Source organism: Carassius auratus, chromosome 9 (assembly GCF_003368295.1).
Source record: "Carassius auratus strain Wakin chromosome 9, ASM336829v1, whole genome shotgun sequence".
In the NCBI taxonomy this organism is placed as follows: domain Eukaryota; kingdom Metazoa; phylum Chordata; class Actinopteri; order Cypriniformes; family Cyprinidae; genus Carassius; species Carassius auratus.
Genome location: NC_039251.1, coordinates 3,683,446 through 3,710,306, shown reverse-complemented (window position 1 = coordinate 3,710,306; position 26,861 = coordinate 3,683,446). Strand labels below are relative to the sequence as shown.

General features: G+C 38.4%; 1 protein-coding gene and 1 long non-coding RNA gene across 2 annotated transcripts; both read right to left on the bottom strand.

The window, feature by feature from the left end:
- Positions 1-900: 900 nt before the first annotated feature.
- On the bottom strand, positions 901-1,655 carry LOC113109230 (uncharacterized). Its single transcript, XR_003292874.1, has 3 exons — positions 1,533-1,655; positions 1,288-1,429; positions 901-1,204 (listed from the first exon to the last, which is right to left on the bottom strand). It is a non-coding gene; the product is annotated as an uncharacterized LOC113109230 (long non-coding RNA).
- Positions 1,656-4,929: 3,274 nt separating this feature from the next.
- LOC113109283 (NACHT, LRR and PYD domains-containing protein 3-like) lies at positions 4,930-26,678 on the bottom strand. Its single transcript, XM_026272907.1, has 5 exons — positions 26,668-26,678; positions 25,359-26,141; positions 6,658-6,831; positions 6,298-6,476; positions 4,930-5,100 (listed from the first exon to the last, which is right to left on the bottom strand). Coding segments are annotated over exons 1-5 (1,149 nt in total). The 3' UTR covers positions 4,930-5,098.
- Between the last annotated feature and the right edge of the window lie 183 nt (positions 26,679-26,861).

Below are 26,861 nucleotides of genomic sequence, written 5' to 3'. Positions count from 1 at the left end.
ACATATTTAAAGTTGGAGGAGATGGATCTAGATCCAGGGGTAGAGACAGGTCGGTTTAGGGACATGTAAAGTGGTGTTCTGCAGTACGCACGCAGTACGGACATCTCGTCTTTGTTATTCTGTCATCACACTGCTGTTCATGTAATAAGTGGATTCCTAACTATTTAACCGCTATACCTTCAGGTCATCGAAGAGCCAGATCTAGACTGGGACGTAGCAGCTACTTACGATGTCTGTGAAGATATTGAAGCTGTTGTTCCAGAATCTGAATGTGCTTTGAGTGCAGATGGATTGAGGACTCTTGAACATCTGCTGAATTCAACTGCTCCTAATATCTCTGTCAAATAACTGAACTTGCTTTGGCGGGAGTCTGTTTCAACAAATATGAATAAAAAAATAAAAAAAAGCTCAAGCATAAAGACTGAACAGAATAATTAATTTATCTTGCTTTGAAGCTTACTGTGTATTGATGTACAGTTTTTACATCTGAATAGAGTTTGGAACAATTTGGCAGCAATCTCGGCTGCTTTTGTTGTAATACATGTCAGTAATAAAGAAAATAAATATCCAAAAGTTACTTCATCCCTATCCTTCTTCTGCAACCTTACTTGTGTTAACAGTCTCTGAACTTGGACTGACAATACCTCACATTTTTAAAGTGCCCCTAATATACTATTTTACAATTGTTTTAGAGGTTTCCTACAACAAGTTTATATTCAAAAGTGTGAAGTGATCCAAATCTTCAGTCTTTTCCACAAGCCCTCTCTGCTCTGACTGGTCAGATGCCCGGTCCGTTGTTGAACTGATGTAATTTAAGTATTAAGAGTAAGAGTAATGATGTTCCTTCATCTTTAAGGTTTTGAATGAAGTCCTGCAAGTAGTTCACAATCCGTGATTCTCGCTGCGCTTCACTGAACCCACCGCACTTAAAACAGTGACAGGGACATCAGATATTTCATTATTTCTCATGACAATGGAAAACCTGTAAAAAGCTGCAGATGAGAGTCTACGAATGAGTATAATGTACCAAAAACATCTAACCCTGATGTGTGGATTGAAGAGAAAGGAGGAGAGTCAGATGGACAGAATCACAGATACTACACCTGACAATGTCTTCCTTTCATCACATGTTAGGATCCTGTGTACCACATGCTACGATTCTTTCAGAAAGCTCAAGCAAGGCTGTAGTGTCTGCAGTCTCAATCTAAAGAAATAAAAACCAGGAGTAACACACACATACACTACACAGATGTATATACAAATCTGAATTGAGTTGAATTAGAAAACCTTGTCAATCAGATCTAGCAGGTCTGCATCTGTTATGTCAGCTCATCTTTATTAATCTCCCGGAAGAAATGAAATTGTAAATCCACTCCATGAAAAAGGTCCATCCTGAGTAATGCTCACTGCCATTATTTCACCAACTATCCTAAAGTACAACAACAATATTGATTAAACATTACAATGAATGTAATATGGTGTATGTATTTATCAAAATGCTCCTCTCCAGAAGTAATTTTGTAGCTGAATACCAAGTTGATGGTCCCTGAATATGGATTTGATGAGAAACATGACATCTTGTTGACGAGCTGTTTGTGACGTCTCTGAAGTACGGCTGAAGCACTGATTGAGCGATTACATGTGACAGGATTCATTTCAGTAAATTGTCCTGGATCTGTTTATAGACCCTTTGGCATTCATTCATGTTTATTTGGCGCTGTAGCCCGTAACTGGTGTTAAAAACAGAGGAAGACGTGATCTTTCAAGTGTGCTGCATGCTGCCGCTTCACTTGACCTGAGACACACTGCGTGATCGTCACTGCATTAGATAGAGAGGACCACAGTCAGATTTATTGGTTACATTTCGAGATAAGATGGACAGAAATCAAATCTGAGACTTTGTTTCTTATCAAAAGTAACAAAGCACAAAGCCTATTGTGGTTTAATGGATGAGAGATGTGCTATAATGTTCTGTTCATTCATCAGCTGTAAAGAGACGATTCATCCTTGGGATTTACCAATCAGTTTGTAAAGATGAGATTGGTTCGATTAAAATTGAGACATCAATATTATTTTACCCAGCTGTAATGCTAATAAACCTTCCTGAAATTGTCCTTCTGAAAGTCTGTAACTGAATACTTCAGATTGTTCCCAGTGCTCTCTCCCTCAAATAATCTTTCCTCAATTACAGCCATCATTTCTGTGAAAAAAGCAAGTTTCCAGTACTAATAAACAAATGCACTGAAGTTATGAAAAAAGGCACTATAAATTAAACTTAATTGCATCTCTTGTGCTTGTCTTGCTTTTTGAATTTTATTATATGTATGTGGTATATAGCAGCTTAGTTGCTACTACATTACTATAATATTGTAGATTCAAATTAAATTGTAAAAAAGGATCATTTCATAAAATTAAAATTACAAACTATTTTTACATAATAATGTGTCGTCACAACATGCGTCTCGTTTCTTTGTCTCTCTAAAGTAACAGCATGATGCAGACCAGTGAATTAAATATAGATTAAACTCATTCAGTGAAGTCTTCCCATCTGTCCACATTGTAAGTAAAGAGAGCAAAGAATCAATCATCAAAGTCAAGAACATTATCATTGACCTTTAGTCTAGCAAGAGTCATATTTTCTTTCTTTAGTCTTTGGTAAATCTCATTCAAGCTCTACTTGTTCAGAAATCTGAGGTGTCTGTCTGAAATCTGGTTCCGGGAGCAGCAGTATTTCGGCGGGGTCCCTCTGGTCTAGTTCTCCGAGTACGTGTCCAGTAGAGCCGTGTGTTCATCCGTCCCTGGAGTTATGACGCTCACACCTCGTCCAGACTGAAGACAGAAGAACCTGTGGATTATAATCAGTGATAGTGTCTACACTGAATGTGAAATCTCCAACAGCAAACGGATTCCTGTTCTATTTCTGACAGAGTCCAAGCTCTTTACAGGACGCTTTGTCACTTCAAGCTGTTGCCGTCCCGTATAGACACGGTGATGCTACTTTTACACCAAATATACTTTAAAACAAACACCAGAGACCGCTTAGACTAATGTGTCACATGCTGGGAATGCTAACATAATATCTAAATATAAACCATAAATGCTTAAAAATCACTTACCTCTGGATTCATGATCAGCAGAAGAATAAGCTCCTGAGCCGGACGCTCGCGCCAGAAATCTGCTGCCGCTCTGTGATTGGACAAAATCCTTCGTTCCTTTCGGAGATGATCTCCCTGTGAATGACCTCTGACCTTCTTTCTGTACGATCTGAATTTCTGCACTTTGAATTTTAGAAAATTTGATTTGATCTTCCGAAATTCTTCTTCGTTTTGAAAACTCAAAGCTGTATTTTTAAAAACTGGATATTTGCAGTCTAAGAAGTCAGAACAAAAAAATCTGTTGAAAATACATATCTAGAAAACTTTGCCCTTAAAAATCCATTGTTAAATTTCAAATGTTAAATATTAAAGTGAAAAAACAAACAAAATCTAAATCTAATACAAAACTGTTTTAAATCCCATGTGATATTCATTTTTGTTAAATTACACTTTTTAAAAAATTCAAATAGTTTTGTATTAATGTTATGTGCAAAAGCCATTAAAAAAAAATGAATTCTAAAAATATTGGAATTTAAAAAGCATAATTTCAGTTGGAGGGAAAATATGCTTTTGTTTTCTCTCCCGAGGACACGAGAGCACATCGAGCGAAACATCACTAATGAACGTTTCTACAAAGCAATAAAACACGACTATCTTTGAAAAAAGTGGATGTTTAAAATAATGTTTACTAACCATATATAATTAATAACGTTGCTTATGCAATTAGAAACAAATCCACATAATCATTTCAAATTCATCAGCATTTTTGCATTAGAATAGTTTTGTTTTAAAGCCTTATTAGACATGTTTAAGAGGAAGATTTAAAGAATCAAACAGCAAAAATATGCTGTAATCTGCTTAAGATGCTGATATTTAAAGCAACACACAAATGTTACATAATCTGAGAAATAGTGAATCATTTTAACAAAATAAGAGATCATACAAAATGCATGGTCATTTTTTAGTACTGACCCGAGTAAGATATTTTATATAATAGATGATTACTTTTAAAAATAATAAAAATCCTCTAGCTCCTGCAGATTCTTCAATTTACCAGCATCTTTTGCATATCTGAACTCTTTCCAGCAGTGACTGTATGATTTTGAGATCCATCTTTTCACACTGAAGACAACTGAGGGACTCAAACACAACTATTACAGAAGATTCACACACTCACTGATGCTCCTGAAGGAAACACGATGCATTAAGAGACGGGGCGTGAAAACTTTTTGGATGCAGCAGAAGATACTTGCATGTTTCCTGACACACAAAATAAAGTACAATTTACCTTGAACTTCAAATTAAAAAGTTTTCACTGGCTCCAACCCTGATCAAACACAGCTGAACCAACAACATCCAGTTCCTACTATTGTCAGTAACAATCATTTTGATCAAACAATTACATTTCTGTTTGCAGTTTTATTTATTTGGTGAATTTTAAGTCTTTTAAGATACAGCAGGGCACACATTTCTCATGATGTTATCAAGTGGAAGTCCCTCTTCTCCAGATGATACATATTTTAATAAATATAAACACATACATACAAAGGTTACACACTCAAATGTTAGACTGGATTAAAATATAAGAAAATGTAGAAGTGATACGTTGTCTATTTCTGAATTTCAGGATACACAGTTATGATGATCTATATTAAATCTGGACAACTCAGGATATAAGCACATCACTGAAAATATCACATTGATTTTCTTGGTTTTCAGTGCTGTATAAACAGATCAACTATTTTCTTAATGTCCTTTCGATAAAAACCTTGACACCCCATTACTGCTACATTGTTCAGTAAATGTGTGACGATCTCTGCTTGAGAGAAAGAGGGCTGGATTTGTTCAGTTTCCTTGAAGCTTGTTTCTTCTGTTCATCAACACTGCTCCACACATTACACTTCCATGCATTCATTTAACTTCACATCACTGATTCCTGTAGCGGCTCTTATTCACCATCAGCTGATCCTGAGGAAACTGAACTGACGTCTAAATACTGAGAGTCCTACAATAAAACACACAGACAGTCAGATATGAGTATGAGACATTACTGCTGTCACATCACATCAGCAAATCCAGCTCAGAAACACACAGTATATTCATATTACAGTCAGAGATATGAATCAGAGTATGTGAGCGGAGCGCGGAGTGGAGCGTGTGATTTTGACTGGAGCGAGGAGCAGATCTTTTAAAAGTCGGAGCGTCTTGGTTTTCACTCGTTTCAAGAGCGCTCCAGCACCGCTCCGTCACGAGTACAATTCATGCCAACAGCCCATAATATAACTGGATATTAAGCAAGAAATCACATGTTAAACATATTTAGCTAGCTTGATAGATGAGGATCACTCAAATCAGAAAGAATGTGAAGGCTATGACGGCTATATGGACACGAGCGGGAAGTTATAGTTCTCAAGGATGTTTGATTCTTCTAAATACTGAATATTATCAGCTGAAAGCATGATTTAAACAGAGACTACTACAACACTTAATTATTCACACGCAATCGCTTTCTCAATTATGCATTCAAACAAATGTAATCTTACAGAGCTACTTCATCTGTATCTGATTTTGAATGAGCAGAAATCTGTAGAAGAAATGCATCGATGCATAGTAAAATAACTGCCGAAAACATTTCATCACAAACTAAATCTGCACCACAAAAAGCAGCAGTTTTACGTTTTAATGCTGATATATGATATTTGTCATGTGGGAGGAAAAAAGTTTGCACACTAGTGTTCCAGTAAACCACTTTGAAACTCTCCTTGTGTTTTTTATTTATTGTTTAATATACGTTATGAACAGAAGTTGAAGCGTATAATTTCACACATACTGAAATACTTTAGACGTGGAGTGAAGGTGGAGCAGTGTTTCTGATATCAGTGAGTGTGGAGTGGAGCGGAGCGTAATGATAATTAAATGATCGGAGCGCGGAGGAGAAATTGTTGACGCTCCACTCCGCTCACATACTCTGATCTGATGAACAACTGATCATAGATTAATAACAGTGAATGATCAACAACTCTCTCTTTATCATTTACACACAGAGACACTGGAGGAGATGAACATATTCATATATTCATAGATCATCACAGAATTAAACAGTTTAAAGTACAGAAACTAAAGTGGAGCTGAATTATTATCTTATATTCTCCAAATATGTCTGTTACTAAACTTTAGCTATTTTAAATAATAATATACTCACAGTAGTATAATATCTCCAGTTTATAACGTGGATCATCTTTCAGATCAGAGAGTAACTTCACTCCTGATAGTCGTAGTTTATTCCGAGACAAATTCAGTTCTCTCAGGTGTGAGGGGTTTGATCTCAGAGCTGAAGCCAGAGCAGAACAACCTTCATCTGTTACGCCACAATCTCTCAACGGGTAGAGAACAATGACACAGTGTTCACTCCTTCTGATGTAGTCTACTCAACTGCTGTACACTATGTAGGGATCAGAGAACGAGTGAATGATTTCAGACACCGCTATTGTGTTTTCTGGCTTTCTGGGTGATTTGTTTTTCACTTCACAAATATTTTACAGTGTGTCATATATAATCTTACCACAGTTTCTCCAATTTACAGTGAGGATCCTCCAGTCCAGCACAGAGACGCTTCACTCCCAAATCTCTTATTTTATTCTCAGACAGATCCAGTTCTCTCAGGTGTGAGGGGTTTGATCTCAGAGCTGAAGTCAGAGCAGAACAACCTTCATCTGTGACGTCACAATATCTCAACCTGTAGAGAACAATGACACACTCTTCACTCTCTCATATCAGATCAGTTTAGCTGTGAATCCATGAGTAAAGAGAAAGAACAAATCAATGTGTGATGCATCACTGGACTGAGATTTAAAATGTCAAAGAACAAAAAAACATGATCATAAATAATTTAAAACCTCACTCAAAAAGAAAAAGAAAAAAATCTTTATTACACTGTCAGGATCTTTAACCAAATACAGGCATGTGATCAGCTAGAGACAGTCTATTATATAATTACAGCACAACCGTTGTGAATTTGATGACAGCACGACCAATATCAGATTCTCACCGTCATTCATTAAAAGTCATCGGGTCTAGTAACATGTTTCAGTGGGGATCCTAACCTACCGCCTACCTAGCATCTGATCAATGTGAGGACACCACATATATACTTACTTACATACATGTTAGACATTTTATTTCAGTGTTTTGAATATTTTCTTATTATATCTTATTATATATTTTTTTCTGATGAACAATAAAAACATTGACAGCCAATCATAATCAATCCTGCTGTAATAATCTCAAGAATTTAAAGCAGCAGATGCGCGTGCGCTTAAAATACACAAACAATATCGTTTGCTGGTGTGGATGCTAATATTGTTAAATTTATAGTTATCTTTATAGTTATCGTTCTTGGTGTGAACGGGACTTAAATCAGAAGAAATGCAGCTATGTACTCGGGTCGGTCTCCTCAAAAGCCCACTGTTCTTACTCTCTCACTTATCTGACTGGTTTCTTTAGTAATTTTGTCTGCTAACAGTCAAGCCTTTGCTAACAAGACGAGCTATTAGCACTTAGTGTAACAGAATCCATGTAAAGGTGTTATTAATGCAGAAACAGCTTTAACATGAACACAGAAGTCCACACATGAACAAGAAACAAAGACACACAATCGATATACTGTGATATCTATAGAAACCTTGGGGGAAAAGGATATCAGTCAAAATTATATTTTACTTTGTTTATTAAGTTATTATTTTTCACCCAACAAACACAAGGATACTGATAAACACAGGGCACTTCTTTAAAGCTCCTATGAAATAACAAGAGAGAAAATACTGTCAGTTCAACGGTATGATGAATATATATTAATGGTAACACTTTACAATAAAATGTCATTTGTTAACATTAATGCTTTAACTAACATGAATGAACAATGAACAATACATTTATTACACAATTTATTAATCTTTGTTAATGTTAATAAAAACAGAGTCATTCATTGTTCATGTTAGTTCACAGGGCATTAATGTTTACAAACACAACTTGTGATTTTAATAATGCATGAGTAAATGCTGAAATTAACAGGAACTAAGATTAATAAATGCTGTGGAAATATTGTTCATTATTATTTATGTTATTTATATATGTTAAATAATGTAATTAACTAAATGAACCTTATTGAAAAATGATGAGGCATTAAGTGCATAGCACTGAGACCAACTTAACATTTTATAGAGTTTAATGAAGAAATGTTTAAAGTATTTACATGTGCTGTTATCATAAGAGAACTGTTCATTTTAAATATTGTGATATATCGTCACACACTACATTAACACGATATTGATTATTGTTGCTTTGAATATCACAGTTATTGTCAATACCAGTATATCACGACATCCCTAGTCTCATCCAGTCAGTAGGAAGTATTACATTCACAAACAATACCTACTTTTGTTTAATTTTGTCTGACTTGTGTGACGAGTCAGCTGCCTCCTCCCTGATTGTCACCGGCACCCCGTCCTAAATCATCGCCCTTCACCATGTTCCCGACTGGAGTGGGTGTGTGAGAGGAGGGGCGCTAGACCAGTCAGGGCTGGCGGCGTGTGATGGGGCACACCTGAAGGAAATGGAGCCTCATCACCGCCGCTGTTTAAAAGCCCAATGCGCCTCTCCTCGGGAGACCGGTCTCTTCCCCGTACATGCACACGGGTGTCCTCGTGGGTCCAGGAAGGGTGCGTTGAGGGACTCCCGCGCCACTGGAGACGTGAGCTGCCGGACCCGCGATCCGGATGGGAACCACACCCGTTTGCACGGCCGAAGGGCCAGGATGCCGGGCCGTCCATCCCCTACCAGCGCCGCGGCCAACGAGAGAGATGCGGCCACTAGAGGAAGCCGCCACCCCTCGCGCCCTGGACCGAAAAGGGGAGCGCGTGCGACCGCCGGACTCCGCCCCTTACCTGGACCCCTCCTCCATGAACACTGCCCGACCCACACGAACCCCGCATCACGACGAGGGCACCAGATTCCCTGTTGTTTTGGACACTCTTCCCCTTTGGCCACCTTTTATCCCGTTTTATTTGATTTCTGTTAATAAAAGCCTCTCCGAGGCCCGACGCCACGCCCACTGTGTCTGTCTCGTGCTCCTCCCGTGACACTTGTCATTGTGTTTTCTGGCTTTCTGGGTGATTTGTTTTTCACTTCACAAATATTTCACAGTGTGTCATATATAATCTTACCACAGTTTCTCCAGTTTACAGTGAGGATCCTCCAGTCCAGCGCAGAGACACTTCACTCCTGAATCTCTTATTTTATTCCCAGACAGATTCAGTTCTCTCAGGTGTGAGGGGTTTGATCTCAGAGCTGAAACCAGAGCAGAACAACCTTCATCTGTGACGTCACAACCTCTAAACCTGTAGAGAACAATGACACAGTGTTAATTGTAGTTGAAGTGTGTGTAGTTTGTTATTGACTCTGGTCTCAGAGCAGGAGAGGAGATATAATGACAAGCATTGCCACAAACTGCTGCTGATAGAATGAGATTTCTGCATGTTGATACTCAATGCTGCTGTTTGAAACTGTCATGCTTCAGGACTGAACAGACACACAGAGTTGAATGTGAGATATTGTTTCATAGTGATATTAAGGACAGATCTGTCTGGAGAAACAGTCATTTGCTCCTCTAATTACGACTTACGGACTTACACTTCAGATAGAAAGTCTTGTTTTCTGAAGAAATAAAAGTAATAATTCTGCCAATGGCAAGAAAGATAATAGATTTTGCTTTGAATTATTAATACTATTGTTTTCTTCCTTTGAGCAAAACCGTTTTTTTTCCGAAAACAAGATTTAAAATCTGAAATCATTTTGCTTCTCAAGTAAATTGATCTTGATTCAGGAATGTTTTGATATTTGTTCTAGAAAACAAGACAAAAATCCTAAGAAAATTATTTTTTTGCAGTGAAGTAAATTGAGCACTTCTGAAGTTCTGTTTTTGTTATTCAGGACAAATTCAAGCAGCAATAAATCTCAAGACTGTGTGCATGTGCTAATGTTTTACTGTACGCTACATAGCACTGCATCATATTTAGACTGTATTTTACTGTATTCTTGACATAAAATCAAGAAAAGCTGGTTTACTTCACATCGGAGCATTAAAAGTGTATCAGTGCATGGATTTATATGCTGAATGAATCAAGGTGAAACATCAATCAAGGTGTTTCAGAACTGCAGAATTCACACAAATCTCTGCATTTATTCAAGAAATCAACAGATAAATGGATCTGAACCCGTGTCTATGACATTGTTGAGCAGCGCTCGAGCACTAAACTACTGATGAACTTTTCCTGAAACACACAGAAGAATCTTCTCCAGCAGCGTGTTCACGAGAGAGTAGCCTTTCATTCCTCTCCTTCACAATCATAAAGATCATCAGTGGTGTCCTGCACATCATTGTTTTGAGCTGACTGTGAGATCTGATGCTCTAGAGCTGGATTTGTGTTTATTATAGTCTTCAGATCCTGATCTGATATATAGACCATGTTTTATTTCTGTGTTTGGACACTAATGTTGTGAATCAGGGCTTGTTCTGTAGTCCTTCACAGAAATGAGTCACATCTGAGTTTGTAAAAGTCATTTTCATAAAAGGCTGACATGTAACTGGATATTTAACACAGATCTCATTAAATTACAAACTCTCAGCTTGTTTTGTGTGAATAATTCATGTATGTGTGTGCCCTGCTGAAATGTAAGTTTTAATCTTTTATTTCTGACATTAATGTGGTCACAATGCCAGTGGCGGAGCCAGAGGGCTAGATGAAGTCCTTGCCACCCCTGTTGCCACCCCGCTGAAAACATTACACTGTTTGATTTTTACGAACATTTCTCAAATCTCCCAGCAGACGTGAATGCATCCTTACGCAGCACGCACAAGCATGCAGCTGCTGCTACACTTTTCATTGGATAAGCTGACACAGCTCTTTCGTGTTCCAAACGGCTCCAAAACAACGCGGCAGCACACACGGGATCGATGAAGAGCGTTTTGCTGGTATGTACGGCTTTTATTGGTATTAAATTAAACTAAGTACTGTTTTAACAGTAAGGGAGACGTTGCACTGTAGTGTTTAGCATTAATACTTAAATTTGCATTAACGTTACTAGCCTCGTGAAACTGACTGACTAACGTTAATACTGTCACGCCTGCGTGAAGATGCTTAAAACATGTCTTTAGCAAATGTTCAGCAACAATCACAGACATTAGGTAGGCTTATTCATATTGGCACGTGTAATGCAGCATATTGAACTAATCTTAATAAAACCACCGTGGAGATACAGGGATGCAAACAGCGCGCTTTGTGGCGACTCACGCTTTTTCACATCAGTTTGGGTGACTTGTGTCTGAGAGGGTCTGATTAGTCATCTGAAACCATTCCATAGCTTAATGTGAGGGACAGAAGTCTACTTACATCATTAAACTAAAGTTTACGGAAACTCGTTTTCCCTCCTCTTCGGCTGTCAATCATTCTCCATTCAGTATTCAAACAGCGCGCGCGCCTCGTCCGGTTACATCAGGATACACGGTAAAACTCTGTCCAATATGACATATTCACATTATAATGCTTGATCTGTAGATAAAAGGCTGTGGGTTTGCATAAAATGACTTTATTGTGTGTATTTATATTTCATATTTGTTGCTGTTTTAATGACTCGCTACCGTGTGCCTGCTAAGTTAGATCACACACATCACAAGGACCATGAATTGGCATAAAACGCACAACAACAGGAATTTAAAACTGTGAAGAAACAAATGATCAATAAAGTGTTGCACAGATATACACTAGGATTTGTGCGCTCGACATTTCTTCATTTTGTGCCTTGAACTTCTAAATGCGCACTTGAGCAGCGCAGCACACTGTGACCCCATTTTGCTTTGAGCACATCAATCTGCACCCGCGATGCGCATACGCGCTTTGTGCGCTCTGTTTTGAAGCGTTTCATATTATCATGGTTTTGCGCACTGAAAGATTATTAAAAGTCTATATTTTTTATACCTAGCCTACACAATACATTTAAAATAAGCATAATTTAATTGTATATTATTTATTTGTAGTGTAGGCTATATAAATATAATATATACTAATAGTAATTTGTTTTTATTAACATGTTTAGATTTTATAAAGTTACTGTGCAGATTTTTTCAAGAATTCTTTTTTGCTGCTCATTTATACACTCACTCACTAAGTTTAATAAAAATACATAATACATTTATGTAATATTTAAAGTAGAGCCCGACCGATATGGATTTTTGGGGGCCGATGCCGATGCCGATATTAACTTGAAAAGAGCCGATTTATAAGCCGATATTTTGATTTTGAAAATAAACTGGATATTAGACCCATTTGCTATAAGCTGCACTTACATAACATTCAATGGCAAAATATCTGCCTGTTCTATGTATGTGGGCTGTATAAACCATTTTCCAGAAGGGATTTATGTAAAAAAAAGCCTTAGATTACGGTCTCAATCACTAAACAATTGCACATCAAAAGTATATATTTTTTAACGATCAAAAAACAGTCTGATTTTAAACATTTAACACTTTTACTTTCTTCCAGTTGAAGCTGATTTTAACAGTCTGTGTGTGTACTGTAAATAAATTATAATACTAAAGTTAAAGTTAAAGTATTTGCAGAAGTAGTCCCACACTTTTGCTGCTACATCATTCACCCTTTTCAGCCATCTGTAGGGCAGAAAGAGAGACATAGAAAGAATAAGCATGTGTATTAATAATATCACCATGTATCATTACTCATGTCATCATTAGAATTATAATAATAATAAACAGGGATCTCCTACATAGGCAAAAATGAGAAATATATATATATATTTTTTTTGTCAAGCAATAGGTATTAACCTCCTTATATTTAACAATATTATTTCAACATTTTCCTGTTATGTCTGTAAAGCTGCTTTGAAACAATATGTAAGAAAAAAAAAGAACAGAAAAAAGCGCTTGTTCAGCTCAGATTTATTTACATGTCCCCTCTGATTTAATCATTTCTGACGCACCTACTGTAGTTACTGTAACTACACTATATTTGCTCTCACAGACACATTCACAACGGACCCGTATATCTTCTCCTCTTCTCTTTGTGCAGTCTGAATCAAAATGGTTAACGCTGTCAATTTTGAGAAGAACCACCTTCAAACAAGTTAATAGCAAGCATTTAAGGGGCCTGCTAAAAAGGAAGCTATATTAGCGTTAGAGTAACGTAACCAGCCTGAATTCACCAAATTGTTCCCTGGGCCTGAGGGTAGCCTCTTCTTCCTTGCTTCTCTCTTAATTCTCATCAGCAGGACTAGCGCTATCGCTCGCTTCTTACAACGGGACAGATACATGTTTGCTGCTGACCGAAAAGAGGAACAACAGACTATGAAAGAGCTCCCGCTAAAAGTTTTTAAAACTCCGCCTATGCCATAGCGCAGAGCAGGGCAAATCGCGTTGTATCTGAAAGGCAACGCTAAACCCAGCGGCCAAACGCTGTGCATACCGCGTCCTGTGTGAAAGGCCCATTACGCGGTCATTATGTGGGAAACACACCGCAATAGAATAAGCACTAAACGCTAACTTTATAGTTCGACCTCTTATTAACGTTCGCGCTCTTCCACTGATAAACATGGTATTAGCTTTGTGGCTAATCTAATATAGCAATGCATTAACGGCTGTAAGTGATGTTACAGAATATTTAGAAGTGATAATGATAGGACCGTTAACTAGAACTACCACACCGTTTTTATATACAGTGTATGAACTAAATCTACAATCATTTCACATGACGAAGGACAGACTCACCTGGGTGGCTTGGCTGATCGCTTTCTTCTTTGTGGATTTCTGGCGCTGTTGCAACTCTGGAGCTGCAGACCGCCCTCTGGTGGGCAAACTATGCAACACTCATAACATGAGTGAAGAATATGAGACTGTTTCTCATGTTTCATCGGCCGTTATAAACGCCGATGCCGATTTAAATGCAATTAGCTCATATCGGCCGATAATATCGGCCGGCCGATATATCGGTCGGGCTCTAATTTAAAGGTGTTAACTGTAATCTTACAATGCAAAATGATAACTTACAAAGGATTCATCACAATTATGTAAAGTATCTGGATATTTGCCACGGGGCGAGGGCTTCAATAACCTCTCTCTTTTTTGACCATACATGTGTTTGCATCCCTGATAGTAGATGGGACTGTAGAGATGTACTGAAGTACTGAACTAACTTTGTGTAGACATACAATTTATTAGCACTTAACATAACATGTCTAGACGGGTTTAAGCAATTTTCCTTGTGTTGTCAAATAGGCTAGACCTCAATATACTCAGATTTTGTCGTAATGTATTACTTTAATATTTGTATTATTAGTAACGGTGTTACGACCCAGCTCAAGGTCATAACATAAAGAGGACAACTGACAAGATGATTTCAAATAAAGAAACTGTAAGTTTATTTAAAATTAAACAAATAATGTCTAGGGTTTGAACACAAGATAATTATAAGCACTAGAATGGCAAGATGAAATACCCAACTGATCCAGCACCTTCTCAAAAATTTTGGACATAAAATTGGACCCTTGATCAGACTGAACAGTTTTTGGAAGCCCGAACATTGAGAAGAACTTCAGCAAGGCCTGTACCACAGCGGGAGCTGTTATCTTCCTTAAAGGAATGGCCTCTGGGAAGCGAGTAGATGCACACATAACCGTCAACAAATACTGGTGGCCGCGTTTGGTTTTAGGTAATGGACCAACACAATCTACTAAAACTCTACCAAAAGGCTCCTCAAAAGCTGGAATAGGATGCAAAGGAGCAACTGGTATAGTTTGGTTGGGTTTACCTGTTACCTGGCAAATATGGCATGTCTTACAATAAGAAACTACATCTCTTTATAGACCAGGCCAATAGAAATTCTGCAATATACAATTATATGTCTGGCCATACTACAGTCATGCACTAGCTTGAGAACTTCACGAAAAACCTGAGGTACCACGACCTGAAAAATATTGCACCAGTCATCTTGTTCAGACAAAGATCGAGGGCACCATTTTCTCATTAGTACCCCGTCCTTCTGGAAAAACCCAGATGACAACTCATTCACCTCTTGCTCCGTACTCAGTTCATCTAACAGGGAAGATAAAGAAGAGTCTTTACTCTGTTCTAAAATGAGTTGATCCCTTGTAATCAATGATTTTCTGTAAGGAATGTCTTGGGATGTTTCTAACACTTCCTTACCTATCATTATCTCAGATTCAACAGAACCATCTTTATCTCCACCCTTCCAATCACACTCCCCAAAAAAAGTATCGGCCAAATTAAATTTCGTACCCCCTTCATCGGTGGAATTAGAAGTCTGTTTAGAGATAGCCCATGTCACCGCAAATACTGAAAAAACATCTGGAAAAGTCTGAGACAACTCATCAAAGCTCTCACCTGATATAGGCGCTTCAGTAACTTGAGGCCTAGGTATAACTTTAACTCCTGCCAAATCATTGCCCAAAATGAAGGAAACCCCTTCAATTGGCAAAGAAGGTAGCACTCCTACTACTACCTGACCAGAGACCAAGGGTGACTTTATACCAGTGCGATGTAAAGGGACAATGGTACAGCCCATTTCAACCCCTCTTACCAAAACTTGAGCACCTGTATCAGTCTGGTCAGACATAGGTAATACCCCCTTAAGAAGTAACGATTGTGCAGCTCCCGTGTCCCTGAGAATACGCACCGGAACACCACCATCCTGTCCTGATAAAGAGACAACTCCAGTTGTTAAAAAAGGAGTATAATCAGTGGAACCATCACTACTTTCCATGTTCTCCCCCTTCGGAGAGTGGCGCTCAAAACACTCGTCACTTGGCAAAAGGGGCAATTGGCATGCAGTAGTTAACCCCACTGGCTTGGTAGATTTTGCTTTCTTATTGAGAACAAAGCACTCCGATATCTTATGACCTGGCTTTTTGCAATGGAAACAAATAATATTTGCCTTAACAGGAACTGTCTCAAGTTTCCTAGGAGAGGTTGAACCAGAATTAGATCCGGCCATGACCAACTTACTTCGACTCTGATAGTAGTTTCTTTTTAGGTCACGATTTCCAAACAACCCTTTATGGGTTAGAGAAAATTCATCAGCCCTAGTGGCTGCATCACACAACTTGGAAACCTTCTGTTCATTCAAGTAAGTAACAAGTCCTTCTGGGAGACAATTCTTAAACTCTTCTATAAGAACCAACTCCCTGAGCTGTTCTTTGGTCTCAACCTGCTTAGAAGCCCACCACCTATCAAACATGTTCTCCTTTTCTCGAGCAAACTCTAAAAGTGAGAAGCAGACGTTTGTAAAGTAATTTCGAAAGCGTTGACGATATGCTTCGGGCACTAACTCGTAAGCATGGAGAATGGAGGATGATACTGGAATTTAACAGTATCATATACAGCACTCTGTTCTAGATTAAGTGCTGAATAAACCTCCTGAGCCTTACCCGTAAGCACACATTGTAAAAGCAGCGTCCAAACCTCTTTAGGCCACTTCAGTGTAGTAGCAACTCTCTCAAAGTGGGAGAAATACTTCTCTACCTCTTTTTCAGAAAAAGGAGGAACCATCCTTATATGCGTCCCAATATCAAAAACATGTTCTACCCTTTGGGGAATCTCGGAGGGAACAACAAAAGGTGAAACAGGCAGTTGGCCCTCAGGCCTCCGACCTGCCAACTCCAGCTCCATTTTCTTAAGGTCAAAAGCCCGCTCACACTCCCTTTCCTGTCCCTCCAATTTCCTAATCTCAAGTTCTCCCTGTAGCTCTTTCACTTTCAAAGCTAATTGGTCTTGTTCTAGACGACACCTCACTAACATCCAACTCTTTTTCCCGTAGCCATCTCTTTCAGCTTGACTTCACTGCCAACAATGGGACCTGGCACCTGTAATTTTCCACCAAAAACGTTATTTTCCTCTAAAGTGCCCTTTAAACTTTTTAAGATCGACTCTTTAAGTTTCTTATCAGCACTAGTAAACTCTATATCATAATGAGCAGCAACCAACAACAGCTGCTCTTTAGTGCACTTTTCAAGTGCTTCCTCAGAAGGCTCTTTCAAAAAAACTTCCACATTAAAAGCCATAGCTAAACTCTACACCTTCAGAACAGTAGCCACTTTAGGAGTTCCCGAAAACACCACAGTATCCTTTCAATTATATTTCATAAAAACAAGGATTTAAACTTTTGACCAACTCCATTTCCACACAACTACTAAAACGGTAATTTTAATCTGCACCAGTCAACAAGTCAATCACTTACCCGAACACTAAATAGGTTTACCAAAAACCTCTCAACAGGTAAAATGCTAACACTATGGTAAGGTTCAAAAAGAAACCTCCTCAAATCACCAAAATCATGCCTAAATTGCTGACCACATTCAACAACCTAGCATGCTACATCACCACCGCATGTTACCCAACACATTGACATACCAACAACTTTGGTTACTGGTGGAAAATTACTTACCAACCTGAAGTAAGTGGGAGTGAGAAAAGAAAAAAAAAAATCCTGCTCTCTCAAACATAACAACTTTTCACAAGTTCCCAACACTAAACAATGATGCTAAATAAAACACCACTGAACATGGCTATCTTAGACAGCAACTCCGGTACACTATATAAAAAAAAATCCTCTCTAATCTTCAAAGGCTTACCAGGCTCGGGGCCACTTTAAACGCTGAACTTCATGTCACCTGGCAAAAAACCACGCCCTGAATAGCGTACCCCCAACAGAGATTAAATCTCCACCCGGGATACCTTCAAAAATAACAAAACAAATTAACAAAACAAACAGTGTGCCGTTGGAAGTATTGACTAGCAACCCAGCTGGAACACTCTACCTAACCGGAGACTTCTAATAATCCTATATACCCCTTTCCACACTCCACTCAACAAATAAAACCTCCAATCCAAACCATTATTGATCCCGGACGAGGCCCCAATTTATGTTACGACCCGGCTCAAGGTCATAACATAAAGAGGACAACTGACAAGATGATTTCAAATAAAGAAATTGTAAGTTTATTTAAAATTAAACAAATAATGTCTAGGGTTCGAACACAAGATAATTATAGTAAATATCAACACAAAATCAAATCAATAAACAGTTGGAAATGAGGTTGGTAGAGTTGTGGAAATCATATGGGAACACAAATTCAAGAACCCACTCTTCAAACACAAATTCAAGAACCCACTCTTCAAACAAAAATCACAAAACACAAATGAGAGAAAACTAGGCAAAATTAAGGAGCTCCTTATATAGTTTGCCACAGATGCAGCTGATCTTCATTAGAGCGATCCCGCCCACCAAAAAGGAGTCAGTCCTAGAACTCAAATGATAAAAACAAAACAGGGGCAGGGATGTAACACGGTGTACTCATGGTAAATAATAACAAGCAAATTGTTCCAAATTTTAGTTTCTTCCTGAGGTGTGTAACCAAGCTTTCCTTTGAATAGGGACAGCAGAATGAAGAGAAAAAGCAATATCACCAACTTCTTTCTAAAGAAGCAAAAGTCAGGTGCAGATCAGGGCCTAACAGATCCCAGTCCCAGTGTCAGCTGTTGTAGTGAACCATATGTAGGTGGGGGACAAGGAAGTCAAGAAGAGAAAGATGATGACACACAAGAACCCAGTGTATCACCAGCAGGTCAGAGCAGTGAGCAGAGGCAGTAAATTGTGTCTTAAATTCAGATTGTGTGATGATTCTTGTGCAAAGTATTATGGTATAATATTCAATTATAATTTTATAATTAATTCAATTTCAGAAGAAGACCAGAGTGAGACGGTTATTTCTACCAGTGATGAGGAAGACGGCGAGCCAGTCCTAATAGAACAAAAAAGAACAATGCACTGTACTCCCCACACCCAGCTCAAGCATCACATGTGCAACAAAAGGACCAAGTGGTAGGTACATTAGCCATGTACAAAAACATTAACAGTATAATAGCCATGATCTAGACTAGTGTTTTTCACTTCTTGATCTAGTATAGTAAAAAGTGTCTGTTTATTTAATTTTATTTTTACTTAAAGACATCTCAAGTTCGAAGGATGAAGAACCTGTTCAGCCATGTTTCGCCAGGTTTCCACGACCCCAATTTGGAAAATTTAAAATTTAGAAAACAGCAAGTTGAGAAAAATAAAAATTACATCAAAACAATTGCCGATGTCTTTTGTCTTTACTGCTACTCAAAACATTGCACAGAGGGGCCACAGGGAGGGTGGAGAGTCTGAGAATGAAGGCAATTTCTTAGCCATTTTGAATCTCGTTGCAAAGCATGACCCCTTTATTGATGAAAGACTTGCTGCACAGGGCAATGCTAAGTACACCAGCCACCAAATCCAAAATGAGATGCTTCAGGTTTTAGCAGATATGGTGCAGAAGCAAATTGTTGCAGAAGTAAAAGAAAGCGAAGTGTTCAGTGTATTGGCAGATGAAACAAAAGACTTGCAAAAAAATAACAAATGTCTTTAATTCTGCAATTCTATTACAGCGGTGCTGTACACTAAAGCTTCTTGCACTTTCTGTTGGACAGTGTTTTCTCTACTTCCTGTTTGACTTCTGTAGCTAATCGTAGCTCCGTGTAGCTGTTTTTATTTTATTTTTTCTCTAGAATCTTTATCTTACTATCACGGTCTGTTTTTTTAAAGTGGTAAAATATAACTTAATTCACACCATATTTCTGAGATTATCGATCAATCTTATCAGATTAACTTTGATCGTTCACTTTTATTTTATATCCGTGAGTGCAGTACACCTGCAAAGCGTTAGCACTCGTTAGCTTGTCATTAGCGTTTTCTTTTCTCCTCTCCTCTCTCTCGCTCCAGTTTTTCACAAGTTCATCAAACAACCGCAGTAAGAATATTTCATCAAGCACGGTGAGTAATGGCTTCTCCTGCTATCGTTATTTGCACCTCTTGCCACATGTACAGTTTATCTATCTCTGTCGCAGATGAGGGATTCACATGTGATAAATGCAGGGAAATAGTTAGGCTGACAGAGAAGATTTCAGAATTAGAGACACGCATCCAAACTTTAATTGAGGAACTATTTGGAAAAACTAATGGAATGCATAGTCGATATAAAAAACTGGATGACGAGCAGTGTTGGGTGTAACGCGTTACAAAGTAACGCGTTACTGTAATAATATTACTTTTTTCAGTAACTAGTAGTGTAAGGCATTACTCGTCTGAAAATGGTAATATTATTACAGTTTTCCCAAGCTAGTTACTTGCGTTACATTTGCCAGTAGCACCTTCATCACACACAAGGCACACAACACAGAGAACAGAAGGGAAGGGAAGGAGGGCGTGAATGTAACAGTGATTGGTCTGGGTTTGGCACGAGGTATCATTTACCATCACTGATTGGTCGACAGCCGGCAGCAGAGCGGCACGCTCAGACAGATGGGGAAAAATGGAAGCGTCAACAACGGCAAGCTCTTTTTCAGAGGAAGGTTCCCAGCAACAGAAAGCTAGTTTCGACGGGTGGAGATTCAGTAATTATTTTGTAGGAGTGCTCCGATCACGGCCGCTCGTTAATGCGCATCTCAGTAAAGCCGGTTCTCTAATCAGCGGTTTATTCCATCAGGTGCGTGAACCATATGTTCATACAACCGTGCCAATAAACGCTGAAAATGAACGTGGATTTGCGCATCTTCTCAGTTAATAACGGCTCTGTGTAGTAACAGCTGCTCTATGTGAAATCACGCACCTGATGGAATTAACCGCTGATTAGAGGTGTACTGACGAGCAGTAATATAAGTGAGTTGTGTAAACAGTGATTTATGTGACTTCAATTATTTCTTATTAAACTGAAATCGAAAAGTAAAAAGTATTTTTTGGAAAAACCACATCCTGGTGTTAGTCTTCATATGCTGCTGAATAGTGTTAACACGGATATAGAAAAATAAGGAGTGCAAGAGATTGATTCCTAATGTCAGTTTATTTTTAATTAATACTACAGTAGTTCGGTTCCCTTTACATCTTTAACTACCCGTTAATTTATCAATTGAATGGGTGACCTATCCTCATTAATAGAGCAAACATTTGCCCCCCCTGAGAGAATTGGCAGGAGCCGCCACTGATAAAGACCCTAAAGAACACTCCTCCTTTGTATGTTCTCCCTCCATCTGATGCATCTCAGGCAATCATAGAGTAATTAAGAAAAAAAGATGTAACTAGTAATATAACTAGTAATATAACTAGTTACTTTCTCCAGGGAGTAATAAAGTAAAGTAAGGCATTACTATTTTTGAGAGTAATATGTAATATGTAATATATTACTTTTTTGAGTAACTAGCCCCAACACTGATGACGAGTAATTTCTTACTGCTAAATTCAGAAAAAAACAGAGGTGTAAATTATGGGACCTAAAAACTCCGCTTGTAATAACCTAGAACACTGTCTAAGACTTGATGGTTGCTCTGTCAATTATTCGTCATCAGTTAGGAACCTAGGTGTGCTATTTGATCGCAATCTTTCCTTAGAAAGCCACGTTTCTAGCATTTGTAAAATGCATTTTTCCATCTCAAAAATATATCTAAATTACGGCCTATGCTCTCAATGTCAAATGCAGAAATGTTAATCCATGCATTTATGACCTCAAGGTTAGATTATTGTAATGCTTTATTGGGTGGTTGTTCTGCACGCTTAGTAAACAAACAACAGCTAGTCCAAAATGCAGCAGCAAGAGTTCTTACTAGAACCAGGAAGTATGACCATATTAGCCCGGTCCTGTCAACACTGCACTGGCTCCCTATCAAACATCGTATAGATTTTAAAATATTGCTTATTACTTATAAAGCCCTGAATGGTTTAGCACCTCAGTATTTGAATGAGCTCCTTTTACATAATAATCTTCTATGTCGGCTATGTTCTCAAAACTCAGGCAATTTGATAATACCTATAATATCAAAATCAACTGCGGGCGGCAGATCCTTTTCCTATTTGGCACCTAAACTCTGGAATAACCTACCTAACATTGTTCGGGAGGCAGACACACTCTTGAAGTTTAAATCTAGATTAAAGACCCATCTCTTTAACCTGGCATACACATAACATACTAATATGCTTTTAATATCCAAATCCGTTAAAGGATTTGTAGGCTGCATTAATTAGGTAAAGCGGAACCGGAAACACTTCACATAACACCCTATGTACTTGCTACATCATTAGAAGAATGGCATCTACGCTAATATTTGTCTGTTTCTCTCTTGTTCTGAGGTCACCGTGGCCACCAGATCCAGTCTGTGTCCAGATCTGAGGGTCACTGCAATCACCCGGATCCAGTACGTATCCAGACTAGATGGTGGATCAGCACCTAGAAAGGACCTCTACTGCCCTGAAAGATAGCGGAGACCAGGACAACTAGAGCCCCAGATACAGATCCCCTGTAAAGACCTTGTCTCAGAGGACCACCAGGACAAGACCACAGGAAACAGATGATTCTTCTGGACAATCTGACTTTGCTGCAACCTGGAATTGAACTACTGGTTTCGTCTGGTCAGAGGAGAACTGGCCCCCCAACTGAGCCTGGTTTCTCCCAAGGTTTTTTTCTCCATTCTGTCACCGATGGAGTTTCGGTTCCTTGCCGCTGTCACCTCTGGCTTGCTTAGTTGGGGTCACTTCATCTACAGCGATATCGTTTGCTTGATTGCAAATAAATGCACATACACTATTTAACTGAACAGAGATGACATAACTGAATTCAATGATGAACTGCCTTTAACTATCATTTTGCATTATTGAGACACTGTTTTCCAAATGAATGTCATTGAGTTGCTTTGACGCAATGTATTTTGTTTAAAGCGCTATATAAATAAAGGTGACTTTGACTTTGACTTTCAGTCAGCAGAAAGCTTGGATGCAGAAGGTCTAACCAAAATGATAGTTGGATGTTTGGAGAGGCATGGGCTTGACTACAGAAACAACCTTGTTGGCCAAGGCTATGATGGTGCATCAGTAATGAGCGGGAAACATTCTGGTGTGTCTGCACAGATTAAAAGCAATGCCAGGTTTGCATTTTATGTGCATTGTAGTGCTCATTGTCTGAACCTTGTTCTTGTTGATGCGGTAAAGTCAGTGCCTGAAGCTGAGGAGTTTTTTGCTCTTCTGCAGAGTATTTATAGGTTTGTGTCTGGCTCTGCTGTCCATATGAAGTGGCTTGATGTTCAAAAAGAAATGTACCCGAATGAAAACCCTAGAGAACTTCAGCGACTTACAGATGTTAGGTGGGCTTGCCGGTACATGGAATGTAGGACTATGAGAGACTATGAGAGTTTTGAGGCTCTTGCAAGACATTTCACTTGAGAAGAATAGTGGAGATAGGAAAATAGAAGCAAAGGGTCTTTTGGCTCAAATTGACCTAGAGTTTATAGGACTTTTGGTTACTTTTTGTAAAGTGTTTGGGGATGTAAAAATCCTGTCTGACATGCTCCAACCCAGAAGTCTTGATCTGGTTAGAGCAATAGATCTAGTTGGCTCCCTTACAGACACATTAAAAAGCGACAGAAGTGACTGTACATTTGGTGAATTATGGAAGGAGACTGAAGAACTTGTGCACCACTGCAACATTAGCACAGAAGCACAAAACAAGAGACGACCAAAGACCAATTTGAAATTTCTGAATTCACTTGTAATGAGCACTGTTGGACAGAGGCACTCTGAGTTTGCAAACAATGAAGAGTTCAATAAAAGTATTTTCAACCAGGTTCTGTCTTACAGCAGAAATAGATAAGCGTTTTCCTGAAAAGAACTGTGAGATAATGGAAGGAGTGCAGTCTCTTGACCCCAAAAGCCCATCATTCTTAAAAGAGGAAACCCCTGCTTGCTTTGGGGAAAACATTAGAGGGGAAAACACTTCTCTACTTGTGTTTGTGTTTTTTTTTTAACCTTACAAAGAGGTTTTCCATGAACTTTTTAGGCTTAGTAAAATTTTGGTTGTGATTCCAGTTAGCACTGCATCCTGCGAAAGAAGTTTCTCTGCCCTTAAATTAATAAAAACCCACCTCAGGACAACAATGGCAGATGATAGATTAAGTCACCTGGGCATACTCAGTGTTGAGTCAAGGAGGGCATATTCCATTAATATGGAGGACTTTGTAAAACATTTTTCTTCATCTCACCAGAACCGCAGAATTATGCTGTTCTGAATGTTTGTTTTTGTGAACTTTGGTGGTGCCATACCACTGGGTAGATGCAGGTCATACCTGGTACAACTTTTGAAGTTTATCATTAGAGTCAGTGTTAAAGGGCTCTATGTTTTGTTTGTATTGTTGTTCTATTATTATTCTTGTGGTACATATTTGAATGTGACAACTGCCTTGTCCTGCCTTGTTTTGAAAGGTCCAAGTTTACCTCAGTATTTGTTTACTACTGGACTTGATTAGTCCAAGGAGCACTTTGAATACTTGTTCTATTTTTGCTGTATACTTAATACATATATAACTGTGTACATTTTGGAAAATAAACAACTTTAATTTAATCTGTATACATTTTGTGGAAAATAATTTATTTTTAGTGTAATTGAACACTTTGTATATTGACCCCCAAAATAATACGTTGCCACCCCTTTGCCACCCCTGTTTTAAAAGTCTAGCTCCGCCACTGCACAATGCTGACAGAGTAAATATGTGTTAGAAAACTAGACCTATATCACTCATATAGGTCTATTTTTATAACACATATTTACTCTGTCAGCATTGTGCAGTGGCGGAGCTAGACTTTTAAAACAGGGGTGGCAAAGGGGTGGCAACGTATTATTTTGGGGGTCAATATACAAAGTGTTCAAGATGATAGATTAAGTCACCTGGGCATACTCAGGTGAGTAAAGCTGACGTTCAGACGTTTCACTTGTGCTTGAAGTGTGCTTACTTTTTACTGGACAACACTAGACACTATTTTAGATTATTATATATTTAAAGAGATCTGCATTATGCCATAAAATAATTCAAACCATAGAAAAGGTGTATTCCTGTGAATGGGATTGCCATTTCTAAGATCTCTTTAAATATATAATAATCTAAAATAGTGTCTAGTGTTGTCCAGATATTACTCTAATATCTACTGTATTAAAAACACCTGTCCTGACTCCTTTAAGATTCTGTTCTGTTATTCAGGAGAAAATCTCTCATTCAGGAACATTTATTTTAAAGGAGTCAGATTCATTATTAAATATGATAGTTTAAGTTGATGATGAAACACTCACAGAGCTTTTCTGCAGTTGATCACAGCTGGTATCAGTCTTCTTCTCCCCTCAGCTGATGTGTTGTATTTCATGGTGTCCAGTTCATCCAGTGGCTCCTCTGACATCTGAATCATGTAGGAGATTGTTGAGCAGTGAGCAGCAGAGAGTTTCTCTGTGTGTTTGTCCGATTTCACAAACTCCTGAATCTCTCTGAACAGAGTCTGATCTTTCACTTCCAGCAGACAGAGGAACAGATTGATGGATTCACCAGCTGAGAGATTACCATCTAGATTTATTTTTTTGTGTCCCTTTTGTTGTTTTTTCTTAAGCAGATCAATTTTATCTACATACAGCTCACCACCACCATCATCATCATCAGGATCATATTTGATCTTCTCTTTAATGTACTGTGTGGTTCTGCTGATGCTCTCTGAGCTGTTCTCGGTGTGTGTCAGTAGATCCTGTAAGAGTCTCTGATTGGACTCCAGTGAGACGCCCAGCAGGAACCGCAGGAACAGATCCAGATGTCCATTCTTACTCTCAACAGCTTTATCTACTGCTGATGTTAGTAGATCATACAGAGAGACTTTATAAGATCTGTTTAATCTGAATTCACGCAGTGTTTTCTTGTTCTTTGTTAAACAGCAGTAAAGCAGATAGAAAGCAGCGAGAAACTCCTGAACGCTCAGATGAATGAAGCTGTAGACTTTCCTCTGATGAATCACAGATTCCTGCTTAAAGATCTCAGTGCAAATCCCAGAATACACTGATGCGTCAGTGACGTCTATGCTGCTCTCAATCAGGTCCTCCTCATAGAACATCACATTGCCCTTCATCAGCTGTTTGAAAGCCACTTCAGCAAGTTTCACAATCACTTCTCCATTGGACGGCAGGAGTTTCTCTGGATCTCTCTCTTCATACTTCTGCTTCCTCATGTTGATCTGAATCAGCAGGAAGTGGATGTACATTTCAGTCAGAGTTAAATATATATATATATATATATATAAGCCATGTGTGTACCAAACAGAAATGCAAAATGAGTCTGTGTGTGTGTGCGGACAAGGTATTTGTCATGTTGTGGGTTCATAAATCTGTTTACAAAGTCAGAAACAAACAAACAAGCAAATAGCTTCTTTTTATATAGGCTTTGGCAATTGAGCCTTCAAATAGCTCTCTGAAACTACACCCGAGATGGCTTGTGCATGTGAAATGAGAAAATTAAAACTTTGTTGTAGAGCTAAACCACATACATTGTTAGAAAGGTCTTGACCTGGAGAGTAACATATGTAAGTATGAAGATTCTACATGGCTCCTGTTTTGAAATACTGACCTTTGAAACATCAGCTTGGTGCATATTTGAAGGCTTATAATTAAGCAATAAAAAGGGGATTTTGATGGCGAGCTCACAAAAAACAAAACACCTCCCACACATTTGTACATTACAGTAAATAACATATTACATTATGGTAAACACATTTTTTTTTTTTTAGATTAGATTAGATTCAACTTTATTGTCATTATGCA

Bases quoted from the DNA above. Each gene is read 5' to 3' on its own strand.
- LOC113109283 (XM_026272907.1), bottom strand. The intron at 6,832-25,358 runs GTGAGTGTTTCA...TGTTCTCTACAG, and splicing joins ATCAACTGCAGAAAAGCTCT to GTTGAGATATTGTGACGTCA. The intron at 6,477-6,657 runs GTAAGATTATAT...TGTTCTCTACCC, and splicing joins TGTAAATTGGAGAAACTGTG to GTTGAGAGATTGTGGCGTAA.